Source organism: Manis pentadactyla, chromosome 7 (genome assembly GCF_030020395.1).
Source record: "Manis pentadactyla isolate mManPen7 chromosome 7, mManPen7.hap1, whole genome shotgun sequence".
Classification (NCBI taxonomy): Eukaryota; Metazoa; Chordata; class Mammalia; order Pholidota; family Manidae; genus Manis; species Manis pentadactyla.
This window is the reverse complement of record NC_080025.1, coordinates 57,714,023-57,729,505: the sequence shown is the minus strand read 5'-3', so window position 1 is coordinate 57,729,505 and position 15,483 is coordinate 57,714,023. Positions and strand designations below refer to the sequence as shown.

General features: G+C 47.4%; 1 protein-coding gene across 4 annotated transcripts in view; it reads left to right on the top strand.

Annotated features, from left to right (window-relative positions):
* CDHR3 (cadherin related family member 3) overlaps positions 1–15,483 on the top strand; it is a 76,430-nt gene that overhangs the window by 49,296 nt on the left and 11,651 nt on the right. For all 4 annotated transcript variants that reach the window (XM_057504412.1, XM_036892483.2, XM_036892482.2 and 1 more), the window contains exons 9-14: positions 7,153–7,321; positions 8,594–8,696; positions 9,562–9,660; positions 11,075–11,301; positions 13,287–13,458; positions 14,956–15,206. In XM_057504412.1, the coding sequence (XP_057360395.1) occupies positions 7,153–7,321; positions 8,594–8,696; positions 9,562–9,660; positions 11,075–11,301; positions 13,287–13,458; positions 14,956–15,206 (1,021 nt within the window). The remainder of the gene's footprint in view (positions 1–7,152; positions 7,322–8,593; positions 8,697–9,561; positions 9,661–11,074; positions 11,302–13,286; positions 13,459–14,955; positions 15,207–15,483) is intronic.

Sequence of the window (15,483 nt, the reverse complement as noted above, 5' to 3'; positions counted from 1 at the left end):
GTGCTCCCATCTAGAGCAGTCCCTGTAAGATGTTCTGTAGAGGTGGTTTGTGGAAAGCAAATTCCCTCAGCTTTTGTTTGTCTGGGAATTGTTTAATCCCACCATCATATTTGAATGATAGTCGTGCTGGATACAGTATCCTTGGTTCAAGGCCCTTCTGTTTCATTGTATTAAATATATCATGCCATTCTCTTCTGGCCTGTAGGGTTTCTGTTGAGAAATCTGACGTTAGCCTGATGGGTTTCCCTTTATAGGTGACCTTTTTCTCTCTAGCTGCCTTTAACACTCTTTCCTTGTCCTTGATCTTTGCCATTTTAATTATTATGTGTCTTGGTGTTGCCCTTCTTGGATCCTTTCTGTTGGGGGTTCTGTGTATTTCCGTGGTCTGTTTGATTACTTCCTCCCCCAGTGTGGGGAAGTTTTCAGCAATTATTTCTTCTAAGATACTTTCCATCTCTTTGCCTCTCTCTTCTTCTTCTGGGACCCCTATAATACAGATATTGCTCCTTTTAGATTGGTCACACAGTTCTCTTAATATTGTTTCATTCCTGGAGATCCTTTTGTCTCTCTCTATGTCAGCTTCTATGCGTTCCTGTTCTCTGATTTCAATTCCATCAATGGCCTCTTGCATTCTATCCATTCTGCTTATAAACCCTTCCAGAGTTTGTTTCATTTCTGCGATCTCCTTTCTGGCATCTGTGATCTCTTTCCGGACTTCATCCCATTTTTCTTGCGTATTTCTCTGCATCTCTGTCAGCATGTTTATGATTCTTATTTTGAATTCTTTGTCAGGAAGACTGGTTAGGTCTGTCTCCTTCTCTGGTGTTGTCTCTGTGATCTTTGTCTGCCTGTAGCTTTGCCTTTTCATGGTGATAGGAATAGTTTGCAGAGCTGGGACGAGTGACGGCTGGAAGGACTTCCCTTCTTGTTGGTTTGTGGCCCTCCTCTCCTGGGAGAACAGCGGCCTCTAGTGGCTTGTGCTGCGCAGCTGGGCGCAGACAGGGTTTCTGCTTCCTGCCCGGCTGCTATGGAGTTAATCTCCGCTGTTGCTGTGGGCGTGGCCTGGCTCGGGCAGCTACTCCAAAATGGTGGAGTCGCGTTGGAGCAGGAGCTGCTGGGAGGCTATTTATCTCCGTAAGGGGCCTCCCTGCTCCCTGCAGCCCAGGGGTTAGGGTGCCCAGAGATCCCGGATTCCCTACCTCTGGATTAAGTGGCCCGCCCTGCCCCTTTAAGACTTCCAAAAAGCATCCGCCAAAACAAAACAACGACCACAAAAAAAACAAGAAAAAAAATTTTTTTAATTAAAAAAAAAAAAAAAAAAATTTTTAATTAAAAAAAAAAAGGTGGTCGTTCGTTTTTCTTTATTCTCCGGTGCCAGCCTCAGGCCTCTGCTCACCGGTCTTTCTGCCCTGTTTCCCTAATATTGGGGTCCCTGTCCCTTTAAGACTTCCAAAAAGCGCTCGCCAAAACAAAGCAGCAAAAAAGCAAAAAAAAAAAAAAAAAATGGTCGCGCGCTTTTCTTATGTCCTCTGTCGCCCAGCCTCCAGTGCCTGCTCACTGTTCTTGCTGCCCTGTTTTCCCAGTATCGAGGGCCCTGCACTCTGGCCCGGATGGCTGGGGCTGGGTGTTCGGCAGCCCTGGGCTCCATCTCCCTCCCGCTCTGCCTGCTCTTCTCCCGCCGGGAGCTGGGGGGAGGGGCGCTCGGCTCCCGCGGGGCCGGGGCTTGTATCTTACCCCCTTCGCGAGGCGCTGGGTTCTCTCAGGTGTGGATGTGGTCTGGATATTGTCCTGTGTCCTCTGGTCTTTATTCTAGGAAGGGTTGTCTTTGTTATATTTTCATAGATATATGCTGTTTTGGGAGGAGATTTCCGCTGCTCTACTCACGCCGCCATCTTCCGCCCCCCTTAGTAAGCCTTTTTAAAAATACTTTCAACTAACAATTTTGTTTAAATGCCACAAGATTACTAATTCCCCAGGTTATCTTCATTTCTGTGATTTCTTAATAGCTGGTCTCTAGTCTCTTGAGAGTCTGGATGTAGCTTCTCCTGGGGCAGGGAGGGCACCTGTGCCCTGACCCTGACTGAGAGAGCACCCTGCCTCTGGACCGAGGCTGAGCACCAGGCCACACCGTCTCACTTCAGACATCCTCTGGAGAGAGTCTTCTGAGTTTATCTTTGAGAAGCTTTTCAAGTTCACCTTTTAAGCTCCAGGTGACTTTGGACACAGACCCAGTATATAGTATGGCCATGCAAAAGACAAAAGACCCTAGACAATTGTCTGGGATAAGCAATAGAGATAGAAATTCCTTTATGATGCTTATGAATGTCTCCCTGCTTTCCCATCCGACATGCCCAGCATTATGCTAAGAATCAGTGTAGTCTTGAGTCTGATTTCAAAACAGTAAAACCTGTTCTGGACGCATCCCATTTGCTCCTTCACATTCAGCCTCCAGCCTCCCCACCTTGCTCTGGCCACAGGGGCTGACCTATATGGATGTCAGTCGCTTCCCTGAAGCATCTGGTTGGCCACTGGGAAGCCATGGAATGATGGGGAGCATGAAGCAAGGGATTTATCTCCCCAGCTGCCTCCCTGTCAGCTGGATGAGGCCCTCCCTCCCCTGAAGGTCTCCATTCTCTAAGGCAGCCCTCTGCACACAGCACTGTCCGTCCTGGGTTCCCATTTCAGGAACTGCTCCCTCCACTGGCTTCTCCAGGTTTAGAGGTAGGTGGTAAGGGTGCCCCTCTCTTACTAGCTCTGAGATATTGCACGATGCCTTGAGATTTCCATATGTCCTGTGTGCATTTGTACTGGTCCCTTTTCTAACCCCTCCTAGAATTACCCTAATTTGCCATCTGCTTCCTGGTGAGGCCCTGATTGTGTCAACAATAGCCATGACCATGTGATAGGTTCTTTTCCCAGCCCTAATTTCAGAGCCTGTTCGATGGGTGGGTACAGTTGCTGTGGGTACTTAGGACCATGGCTTCCACACCATTACCTGCATAATTGAACCCACCTCTGTTAAGAGAAGTCTGGGCCCTGGGGATAGAGTGCAAATGATATGCAGAGCCACTTGTCTTTCTTTGAAAATCTAAATCTACACTAGCACTATGGGGTGGCTCCAGTGCACCCTGGGGGATCCCGTTCCCCCTGTCCTGGCCTTTGAGGCACTCCTGCTCTTCTTATCTCTCTGCCCTGAGAGGTGGGATGGGGGTTGAGGTTAAGAACTCCAGGTATCAATGACCAGAGAGGACTATGCTGTCTCCAAACTTCCTTATCAGTTTTCTCCCCTCACTGCATTTCTGCTAAGTGCATACTGTGGCTTCCTGTAGTCTGGAGTCCCCTGATATGCACGATGACAGTTTGCACACTGCATTCCATATTAGCTGGAAAAAAATCACATTTTCATATTCTAGATTGTCCAGGCAAGCCCATGCAGAATCCTGCTCTTGATAATCTCTCCAAATTTTCCCTGAAGGTCAATGCCCACCAGTAACTGGACTAATTGTATTTATTATTGAAGGTAACTCTCCATGCATGGCATTAAGTCCCTCTTCTGGTCTCTTCCTGAGGGAGTAACTTGCAGCCATGCTATGAAAGCCAAGACATGAGGAGGGACTGCAGGGGACTCTTTCCTCTGCAGTCCTGGAAGTGAAGGTCTTGACCCCAAAACCCCAGGCTCATTTGCATGTTTCCAGGGACACCACATCACCTGCCCTCCTCCCACCCTACTCCTGTCTCCATTCCCACCTGCTCATTCCCACCAAACTGAACCGAGTAACAGAACTGGTGCTGCCAGCAGTCAGCATTCATCCGTGAATATTTTTATTCTTCAGGGCTCTTGGTGGGGTCCCTGTAGCAGAGTTGGCCGTGGGGGGGAGTGGTTAGAGGAGGTTGGGAGGGTGTGAGCACCCAGCGGGCCACAGCAGCAGGTGACTGCGTGCTGGCCTGCTGCCCCCGTGGGTGGCGCGGGTTGCACAGGCTCTCAGGCGGGCCCAGAGTGGCTTTCCCAGGCTGGGGATGAATGAGCCGGGGCCCGCGACCGCACCAGAGGTGCCGCTCTGGTTGTAAATTGTCAGGCTCTTAGCTGAAAGCGCTGCGCAAGCTGTTTGTGAGCTAGAGGCGGAGAAGGTCAGCCCCTGCAGAACGCTGCCTGGCTGCCCGGCGGGTCAGGTTTGCACCAGGGGGAGCTGTGGTCGGATGGCAGGGAGCCAGGCAGCCCGCCTTTGAGGCAGGGACTGATGAATGAGGGGGAGTGGTTTTCCAAGTCTCACATTTAGGGGGAAAAAAAACCAAGTGTCAGAGAAGAATGAAAAGAACAGGCTAGGTGGCCCTGAGGGGCGGAGTGTGGAGGCCTCTTCTGGAGTCCAGGAAAGTCCTGTCCTCAGGACGGGACATTCTTTGGGTGACGCGATGCAGCTCCCAGCTTCTGCAGAGTGAGAATCAAGGCCCAGATCCCTTGTGGACCTGGAGGTTCACCGCTGGAACTGAAAGTGAAATTTCCAGTGACTAACACAGATGATAGAGAATCCTGCCCAGACGCGTCAGCGTTCTTGGACAGGTTTTGAAATCACTCTGAATCACTCTTCCTTCCCTTGTAAAATGGGGACAAGAATACAAAGTTCCTGAAGATGGAGGAGTTAGACATGGTGTTTTAGTACTTGGTACGATAGAGCATATAGTTGGGATTTAATAAGTGGTATCTGTTCTACTTATGAATAAAACCACACTTTGTGTCATCAAGACAGGAATGGAAATGCTTGGACTCCAATCCTGCTGAAACTCATTTGCCAATGAGGCATTTCACTGGAGATCCAGTTACACCTGTCAGAAAAGCTGCTGTCCAAGAATCGAACCCAGTTATCCCCAGCAGCTCAGAGCCATCCTTGCTCTCGGAATTTGCTCCCCTTCTGTTGAGCCCAGAGCCTGTTTAAGCTGCCATAAAGAAATGATATGGATGGAGGAGGGAGCAGAGAGAGGTGACAGTCACAGGAGTAAACAACTTAACATGTGTCAGTCTGGGTATTCTGAGAACAAGATGCCAAAACAAGATTAAATGTGCAAGGCTTTTATCAGGGGACACGCCTGTGGGAGAGAGTGGAGAGAGGGCCAAGCAAGGCTTGGAGGGTCATCAGACTGTGATGCAAGTCTGACTGAGCAAAGGACGGAGGGAGCGAGGGTGGGTAGAAATGTTCTAACCCGCCAAGCAGTCCCTGGAAGGTTTGGCTAGGGCACTGAGGAGTCCTGGAGCCCAAGTCAGCCATCACAGGACAGGAACAGCCTGCCTTAGTATCTCTGCCATGCCCAGTCATTGGTGCTTGGTTTCACTGCAAACATCCCATAGCATAGCAGGTGGGTCTGAGGGCAGTTTTGTTCCTGTGGTTGAAGGTCTTCCAGGCACAGTCTCATGGCAGCTACAGTATATTTTTGTAAGCAGCTCTGCCCTGGGCAAAACGTGATTGAAGTAGGCAGCAAAAACAAAACCCCTCAAAGCACCAGCCACAGATTCCTCCGTCTGTACCCAGGCCCCTTTGCAATGTGATTTTGCCACTTCCCCATCCAGAGATGGGTTTCTCTTTCTACTCGTTGAATGCGGACTTGACCATGCCAGTTGCCTGGCCACTGTAACACTAACACGGAGCCCGGCAGAGGGCTGAAAGGTGTGTGTGCTTTGAGACTTGCCTCTCTTGCTGGTTTTGGAGACCTGAGGTCTCCATGGGGAGAACCTGGGCTAGTCTCCTAGAGGATGAGAAACATCATGAAGCAGAGACCAGTCACCTTCCCACCACCAGCCATGTGTTAGAGTCCATCCTAGACTATCCAGCCCCAGCCAAGCTGCCAGTGACTACAGACCAGCCACACCAGACCGGAATCAAAAGGGTTAATGAATAACCCTTGTATTGTAAGAAATATTAAATGCCTATTGTTTTAAGTCAATCCATTTTGGATTGGTTTGTTTTACAGGAAAAGCTAACTGACAAGATTTTTGTCCATTTTATAGACAGAAAAACTGACAATTAGGGACATGATAAAGTCCCTCAATGAACTGAAGCCTAGAGCTGTCAATCACTCTTCCTCAATCCACTCCAAGTCTCCCACTCCAAGCTGGGCTTGACCAGATGGCTCTGAGTTTGGGGGCAGCTTTATTCATTTGTGCCATTTGCTTACATCCTGGAATCAACTGAGCTAAGACCCCCCAAATCCAACCTTAAATAAGCATTTATTCAGTGAGTGACTCTAAGGCGTTAGGAGGCCCCTTTATGACATGGAAGCCATTAGAACACATGTCAAGGAATTCCTAATTTTCAAAGCATGGGAGGTGATGGATGCAGGAATACAGGGATTTTCTCTAATCATATTATAAACTCCTGCAGGCAGGGGCAGAATTCATGTTTCTCTTACATTCTTCTTCACTACTGTGTTGGTCTCATAAGCTACTGTTCATTCATTCAACAGATGTTTATTGAGTGTGCCAAGAACCAAGCAGACAAAGATCCCAGCCCTTGCGGAAAGGGGAAACAGGCAATTAACAGGACAAATAAGTAAATTCTGTAGTATATTGAGAAATAGGTGCTAAGAATGAAAACTAAAGGGGGGAATGAGAGAGGGAGGCAATGGGCAGGGGTCAGTGGCATGTTAGAGAGGGCAGCCAGGATAGCCTCTGAGAAGATGACATTTGATTAGAAATGGAAGAAAGCTAGCCACAGGGATGTCTGTGAGAAGAGCAGGCCACAGCAGGGGAAGGGCCCTGAGGCTAGAGCCTGGTGGGCGTTCAGGCAGCACCTGGGGGCCAGCGCCGCAGGGGAGGAGTAGTAGGAAAGGAGTTCAGACAGGTAAGGCGAGGTGGCTGAGCACATCGTGAAGGGTCCTGTGGATCACAGGTGGGACTGAGAGTGAATGCGGAGCCATCTGGGGGTTAGGAGCAGAGGAGCGACATGACCTGACATTTTAATAGGGTCCCTCCGGCTGCTGTATTAGGAATAGTCTGAAAGGAGGTGAGGGCAGAGCAGGGGTACCAGTTAGGCGTTCCTGCTATAACCATGGAGTTGTTTTAACTTGAAATTAGAGCAAAAGTGTCTAGCCCAGGGCCTGTGTTTGAAGGAGCACTCAATCACCATTTGTTGGGGAAAATATTGAATTGTGTCTTTTTGCCAGCATTATGGTGCCTGAAAGAGCAGCCAAGGGGACGTTGCTTTTGGACCTGAACAAGTTCTGCTTTGATGATGACAGCAAAGCACCAAACAACCAATTCAACTTCACGGCGCCATCTGGAGTGGGCAGCAGCAGGTTTGCACAGGCTGCAGCTGGCTCCGGGAAAATTGTGGTCAGTTAATGGTCATTGCATCAGTGAAAGGGCATCGGGGAAGCTGGTCTAACACGCATAGTGCTTTCGCTGCCCTGTAGAGAGAGATTTCCAAGGTAACTCCCTCTCTGAGCGCCTATAACTGACAAACTTAATGGGGACTCTGTTGTCCCTGTTTGCTCTTTATTTTACCCAAGTTCCGGAGATCGTTTGTTATGCATAGTTGTGCCTGGGGCGCTGAGGACCGGCTTCTTTCTTGCATAGCTCACAGTTTGCTCCTCTGCATTCAGGTTAGTGCCCTCTGGGCTCAAGCACTTTTGTTTATTTGAGTGCTCATTCCTGGCACAGAGAGGAATAAGGTGGGTGAAAGCCCATGCAGGGCCATGGGTGTGCCTAAGTTCAGCATTGCAGAACCACTGGAGACCCAGAGGAGAATGAGAAAATAAGGATGTGGAGGCAGCCAAACCCCACAGCATCTCCACAGGGGCAAAGGTACACTGGAGAGAAGGATGGGCAGGAACCGGGGTCCCAATGAACTGTGTGGACCCTTAGCCACAGGGTTCCCACTGAGGGGCGGTGAGGACAGAGGAGAGGAAATGAAAGGGCGGAGGAAGGTGTGGGTGGTGTCTGCATTAGTGGGGCTTTGCATCACAGATAAAACCTCTGGGTCAGTGGTGGAGGTCTGGGGGTAAGCAAGCCACCAGAAAGGCAAGCTTTCACCCCCCTCCTTCTCTGTCTCCCATCCCAAGCCCTTCTTCCCTCCCCAAGAATGTCTTACCAATGTTATTCTGGTGTCAACTATAAACTAATTTCTATTTAGGAAATTAATACATGTTCACTGTAGAAAATTCAGACAAGCACTCCCATTCAGTGATAACCACTATTAACATTTTGATATATTTCCTTCTTGTCTCCTTCCCTATGCATAGATTTTTATGTATATGCCATACATATACACATAACTATTTGAAACAATGGGAGTATCCCTGTGTATAGGATTCTATATAATGCCTTTTTTCAACCAACCTGACGCCTTGAGCTAATGCTGTTGGGCAGTAGTGTTTGATGAACATCTTTAAACATAGATTCTCTCTCCTGGTAAATTCTTTCTAATAAATCCTCTAGCAGTGAGCAAAGATGTGGACATAATTTGTTAAAGCCCCTCCAATCAGCAAAGTGCTTTCCAGCAAGGTTTTTCAATAATATCTGCTAACAGTATGTGAAAATGTCTTTATCAGTTCAATGAAAAGAATTGTTTATTCTGTGTAATCTGTTATCTCTGTTTTAATCTAGTTGACTGGTGATCTAGATTATGAAAACCCAAGTAATCTAGCAGTCGGCAATATATACACGGTGATAGTCCAGGTGCAGGATGTTGTGCCTCCTTACTACAAAAGTAAGTATTTTGATTTACTTCATGAAGCATCTTCTTTGAGTAGTAATGACTTAACTATGCTAGGCCCTCCTTGGTATTGGGGTAGGTGTCTGTAAATTCAAAGGCAAACTTCAAAAAACCCAAACACTTGGGAATCCGCACAGCCTCTTCCCGTTCCTCACCAGGCCCGTTTAATCCGTCTCCAAGTCCTAAAATCTCAAGGGTCTGGTGCTGCTCTAACGCAGAACGCCTCTTCTTTCTCAGCTGACTTACAACACTAGGAGTCTTTTAAGGAGATTTCTGCCTGCCTTTAGTCTTGCCCCTTTCTAATGCATCCTCCACATTTCAGCGATTTTCAGGAAGTGCAAATGCCATCATATTACTTTCTCACTTAAAGCCTTCAAATGCCTCCTCATAGCTGTCAATTGCAAGTTCAAACTCTTTGACATGGCATACAAGGATTTTCAACATCAGACCCTGCCTAACTCTCTAGTTTCATCTCCCATTGCTCCCCTCTAAGCCCCTTTTTCCCAAGTAGGCCAAACAGCTTGCAGTTTTCTTGAGTGAATCATGCGGTTTTATACCTTGGAATCCTTGCACATGCCTAGAAACACCCCCCCCACACACACACCATTCCACTTTTATCACATGTGTCTAACTCTAAGTATCCTCTGCTGGTGCTTCCTCCAGCCTCTGCAGTGACCTGTACAGTGACCTGTACAAAAGGTGACTACCCTAAGCATCTTGAAGGTGGAAACACCAGGTCCTAGTCACCTTGTATCCCCTATATTTTGCAGAGCCTCATAAACAAAAGATGCTTTTAAAATGCTGAATACTGAAGTGAGAATAGGATATAACAATTTAATTTTTTTACTTCTGTTTTTAGATAACATCTACATTTATTTCATAACAAGCCCAGAAAACGAGTTTCCTCTTGCCTTTGAAAGGTCATCCTACGTATTTAACGTGTCAGAATTAAGCCCAGGTAAGTGACAGACAAGACAGACCACAGTGCTGTTGACGGACCCCTTCACCCAGATGCACGTTTGGTGAAGCTCCTTTCCAGGGCCCTGAATGGTCCTGTGCGCAGCAATTCACAGCTCATTCGTGTTTATTGTGCCTCTTATTTCTTTTTAAATTGTCCTCATGGCTGAGGGGCACTTCAGGTGAAATCAAGATTTTCAAAACTGTTGATTAAATTGCCTTTCTCCAAGCCCCCGATGGCTTCCTTGCCTCTGTGCTTGATTCTGCTCCTCCTCCCTTTTTGTAGCCTAAGTTTTCCCTTGGTCTCCACTGTGATTTTCATCCAGTTCACTCAGAGAATTGAAATTTAAAAATAGAGAAAAGCTTTCCCATTCCAGATTTCTTTCATTTAAAAACAAAATAAAGACATTTTCTCTCTCCCTTAATAGGATTCACTGGAGGCCTCTTTCGCCCTTTCTGACACCTGGACTCCAGCAGGCTCCCCCTTCGTGGTCGCCTTCAGCTCCTCCCCACCTCCCCTGTCTGAAGGCAGCCCTGTTAACTCAGTGCAGCCAGACTTCATTACAGCTTGTGATCCTTTTATCACGGGAACTACTTCTGTATGAAACCAACAAATGAACCCTGAACTCTCTAAAATGATCCCCTCTCCATTTTATTCTCTCTTTACCAGTCTCCAGTTCCTGAGATTAAATTCAAAAAGAAGGTCTGAAGAAAATGCTTTTAATTCCTTATACCTTAACCAGTGAATAACACATGTAGACAAGGCTTTTTATGAATACACAGGTCTTACTATAATTATTGTTCACCTATTTTGGGTCAAGCACCTCGGGCTGGGGCTGTATTGTTGAAGGAGAGAAGGTTTCTGCCCTTGCGGAGTGTAATTGATGGGAAAGACCTGCTACAAACAAGCAAGCTGAACTCTATCAACCCCACCCACAAGATCTGTAAAGCAAAATGGAAGAGTATTTAAAAATGTGTCTGTAATCATCAATTGCTAACCCTTAAAAATGGCTGGTTTTTCATCTTGTTGATAAGAGCAATTCGTGCTCATTATATAAAATTAGAAAAACATGAAAGGCTTTTTAGAAAACACTGCTGAAAAAAAGATGTATGCATGAGAATGTTCTTTGCAGTGTTGTTTATGATTGTATGATAATGGGGGTGCTGGGACTCGAGAAAGCTATGAATTGTCTTTTGCCCCTCACAGCACTGCTTGGATCCTAGGTCAGTTACCTAGTGGGTGCTTATTAGCATAATCTGAATATAATAGAATAGAATTGAAGATACAAAACAGAGTTTGGACAGCAAAGAGCCTTTAAAAGTCTTTCTTTCCAAGGCAGTGAGGATAACTGCTCCCGGGTCCTCTCCTTGCCCTTGCCCAAGCAGGACTAACCTCAGATACGCTCCTCTTCCAGCAAGAACCCGGGTTGGACAGGTGCAAGCGGCTGACAAAGACTTGCCCCAAAGCAGCACCGTGTACTCCATCACCGCTGGAGGGGCCGGCCTCCAGCACCCAAATATATTTTGGATTAATCCCAGAACGGGAGAACTCCAGCTGGTGATGAAAGCAGACTATGAAACAACCCCCGTCTATATTCTCAGAATCCAGGCCACCAACAGCGAGGACACGAGCTCAGTCACTGTGAGTGGGGCTGTCAGGTGCCTCACCAAAAGCTACACTTAGCATCCCTCCTGCAGCCTCCGGGTGTGGCTGTAACAATAAGGAGTCTTAATAGGGTACATCCTGCAGATGTGTTGGAAATGGCTAGTGATGTCCAGGACAACATGCAGCTGTGCCCAGGCAATAAAGACTGACATCTGTAGCCCCCAGTTTGTGGCTGACTGGGAGGCATGCCGAGATTGATGGCTACTTGCGGAACAGGCTTCCTCTTGCTGCCATTTAATCTTCCTTTGCTGGTGGGCTGGTGGTGGGCTGTGGGCTGCCAGGAGTGGGGTGAAGGTTTGTAGCTATGCGTTCCTCCCTCCCTCAAGTAGTTTTGCCATGTTTCTACCCCACCCCCATCACACCAGATGGGGTAGATTTAAAATGATGTGGTTGACACAGGGCTATACTGCTTTTCAGCCTTTGATGTTAAGAATGTGAGTTAAATGCAGACTCTGAGCCAGCAGGCCTGAACAGGGCCTGAGAATCTGCATTTCTAACATGCTTCCACGTGGCACCCATGCAGCTGGCCCACGGCTGCGCTTTGAGTAGCAAGAGTTAATAGGTCTGTGCTGTCAGTGGGTAGGATTATCTGAAGGTAATAGGATGGCCACAGAGATGGAACTATTTCTTGATCTTTTCCATTAGTGAAGTGAAAAGGCATAAGGCAAAATGACCTCTTAGCTAGCAGCAGACAGCCCTGTGTGACATAAAAAATGACTGGTTCAGAGGCAGGAGACCGAGTACATTCCTCCACTTTGATCCATTTTCCAAGGGGGTCTGAGCAATGCTTACCTTTGTGTCCCATTTCTCAATCTCTTCAACGGAGAGTCACCTGAAAACCCAGTGCTTGAATAGTCCAGTGCCTCTGATGACTTGCTTTGAATTAATGCAATAGTGTCTTTAATCATCTGTCAGGCTCAGCATTGTGAGCTGAGAAAAATATGCTCTAAGTTGAAGATAATTTTAGTGTTTGTTAGGCTCGGTTTTTAGAAAAATGAATGGGGTCCACTTTGGGAGCTAACTGGAGTGAACATTTCAATTTATTCCTATGTTCAGAAATAGCTGAAATCTCCAAAATTCAAAGGTAGAATGAATATGACTCAAAATTCATAAGCTTTTAAAAAGGGTGATGATCACATAAGTCCCTTTCAGGGCTGACATTCTATGATTCTGTGCTGGCAGGCATCCCAGTCCATATTCCAATTCACCAGGCATAGAGACCATGATCAAAGGGAATAGGCTGTTCCCTGAAGTAGCAGGTGAGGGCTGCCAGCTTTGTGTGGTGCTGATATCCCAGGTCACAGATGAGATCCTGGATTAGCCAGGTTGGCTCCTTCTATCCCTGTGGTTCTCAACCCTGGCTGCATATTAGAATCAGCTGGAAAACATTTAAAAACTGCCTGGTCTTCACTCTCCAGAGAGTCCAGTTCATTTGGTCTGGAGTGGGTCTAAGAAAGTGGAGCCATGGTTAAGGACCATTGCCCTGTATTCCAATGTCAAATGTAGAACTTCCAATTCACAAAGGCAGTGAGCAAGGAAGCATAGGAGGTCACTGTAAATCCATAATCATTGTGGGGAAAACAACTCAGTATCATCTTGGGGAAAGCACATGCGACTAGGTGAATGCGGGGCTATGTGAATGTATGCAAACATTACGTACATGTGTGCACCCACACACACACACACTCATGCACACAGTACAGATTAGCACAGGGCTTGCAGCAGGACAGACCTGAGTTCAAATCCCAGCTCTGCCACTCATCAACTGCATGGCTTTATGTCAATTACCTAATCTCTCTAAACCTCAGTTTCAACATTTATAAAATGGGAATAATCATATATCTATCTCAGGGGAGGTTAAATGAGCCAGTCCACAAAAAGCACAGAGCCCAGGGTCTGGCACACAGTAAGCACTCAGTTAGTTTAAGCTATTAACAATGGCCACCTCCTTGCGGCTCTAGGTTACTGTGAATGTCCTCGAAGAAAATGATGAAGAGCCAGTTTGTATCCCAAACTCCTATTTCCTGGCCATCCCAGTGGACCTGAGAGTTGGCACAAATATTCAAAATTTCAAGCTCACGTGCACTGACCTCGATTCCAGCCCCAAATCTTTTCGTTACTCCATTGGTCCAGGTACAGTACTGATGGCAATGGTCCTGGGCTGTTTCTGAGGGTTCTCGGTGTCAGAGTCTGTGCTTCCACACTGATGGGGGCCATGTGTACGGGTGGGGGGTTTGAATGAAGAATCTAAGGGCCCTGGGCCTCCCCCTCCTCTTGGCTTCTCCTTCTCACCTAACTCTTCCCAGACTCCCATCCATGGCTGCTCAAAGCCCCAGGGAAGGCAGAAGCCCCTTGATGATGTCCCCCACCCTCCCTGCCAATTCCCAGCCCATCCTATATGGTTCATGAATCATGTTAGTGTGGTTTAAATTTTTTTAGTCCAACTCCTCAGCCACCTCTTTTCCTGCAAGCTTGTAGTGGGGGGCAGGGAATCCCAGTCCTCTCTCTGGATAATAATAGATTAAATAGATTAAACGCATTTTGAAATGTGTCCTCAGGAATTCTCTTCTGCTCCATTCATTTTCTCTCTTTAAAAATATACCATTGTGGGGGGGAAGAAAGAGCACCCCTCAGTGGAAATTAGACCAAAATAACTCATCTAATGAAGAGCTGGGGCCAGAGATTGAAACCCAAACAAGCAGAGCAATTCCACGTGAAAAGAGTAAAAATGTATCTGGGCCACCTGCCGAGCCCGGGCGGAGCAGGAACTGGAGCAGTAGGAAGCCTCCGTGCAGACCGTGCAACAAAACCGGGGGTAGACGCTGCCCGAGACTGCAGTGCTGGAGATGGAAATAATCCGTGCTGAGAGCCCTTAGGCCTTTACGGAGCACTTCGCTGATGCTAAGGGAGTAAAAACTGCGTCATCTCTTGCTCCATTTACTGGTTTAAATTGGTAATGAGTCTGGATCCACCAGAGGAACGAGCCGGGGCTGCTCCAGCTGGCAGCCTCTCTGCCCTGGGCTCCCTAAACTGTGAGATGTGAGACCCAATCCAGCTGTGGGGGAGGTAGGATGGAGTGGATTCAGGAGGACCTGGGACTGTGATGCCTGCCAAGCGGGGAGGTGGGTTCTCCTGGGGAACTCCAAGACATCTGTCGCCAGTGTGACCAGCCGGTTTCCAACAAAGGCATGGAGTGAACTTGACCTAGGGCTGGGATGTAACCCACTCTACCCTCTTGCTGCCCACTCCTTAGTCTCAGTGTGAGTGACACATTGTTACCAAATAAATGACAATAATCCTGGTGCAGCCTCTCTTGCCAGTTAAGTCTCTGCCCAGTGCTCAGCAAGATGGCGGTCATTCTCCTGGGACAGGTGCGCTGTTGTTCTTTCCTACTCTCATCCTCACTGTAGCCACATGGATTATGAGCAAGAGTTTTTCCTGTACTAGTGAAATCTCTGGTGCAGTTAAGGCCCATATCTCTCACTGACCCAGCCCTGGTGCATCAAACACAGTGTCTACCTGAGGTGTGGATGTTGAAGGAAAAGACTGAATACAGTTTTCTTCTAAACCTTTCTCTCTCAACTCTCTTTTATTCCTTTCCCCAAAATCTTTGTATCAAATCTCATTTAGGCAACATCAACAGTCATTTCACCTTCTCTCCCAACGCTGGATCCAACGTCACAAGCCTGCTCCTTGCAACACGCTTTGACTATGTTAGTGGGCTTGATAAGCTCTGGGACTACAAATTACTTGTCTACATAACAGATGACAACTTGCTCTCTGGCAGGAAGAAAGCTGAGGCTCGCATTGAAACAGGAACAGTGACACTGAGTATTAGTGTCATTCCTCATCCAACCACAACTGTCACCACAACCCCCAAGGTAAGGGCTTTGGGAACTGGACTGGCCAGATACATCCCTTGTGATTTCCCCTGATGGAGCCTCTTGACCCAGGAGAAATGTGGGATGGACTCACACAGTTGAGACGTTAGGATGTTGTCAGGAATGGCAACCACGGGCTGAACTTGAGTAGTTGCTAGGTGTAGGTGAAGATCTGCATGAAACCTTGGACTGTAGACTGTTAACTTTTCCTGCCCTTTAGAGAAGGGTGTGCTTTATCCCTGAACTTGTGATAGGTCAGGTATTGAACATCACTGGT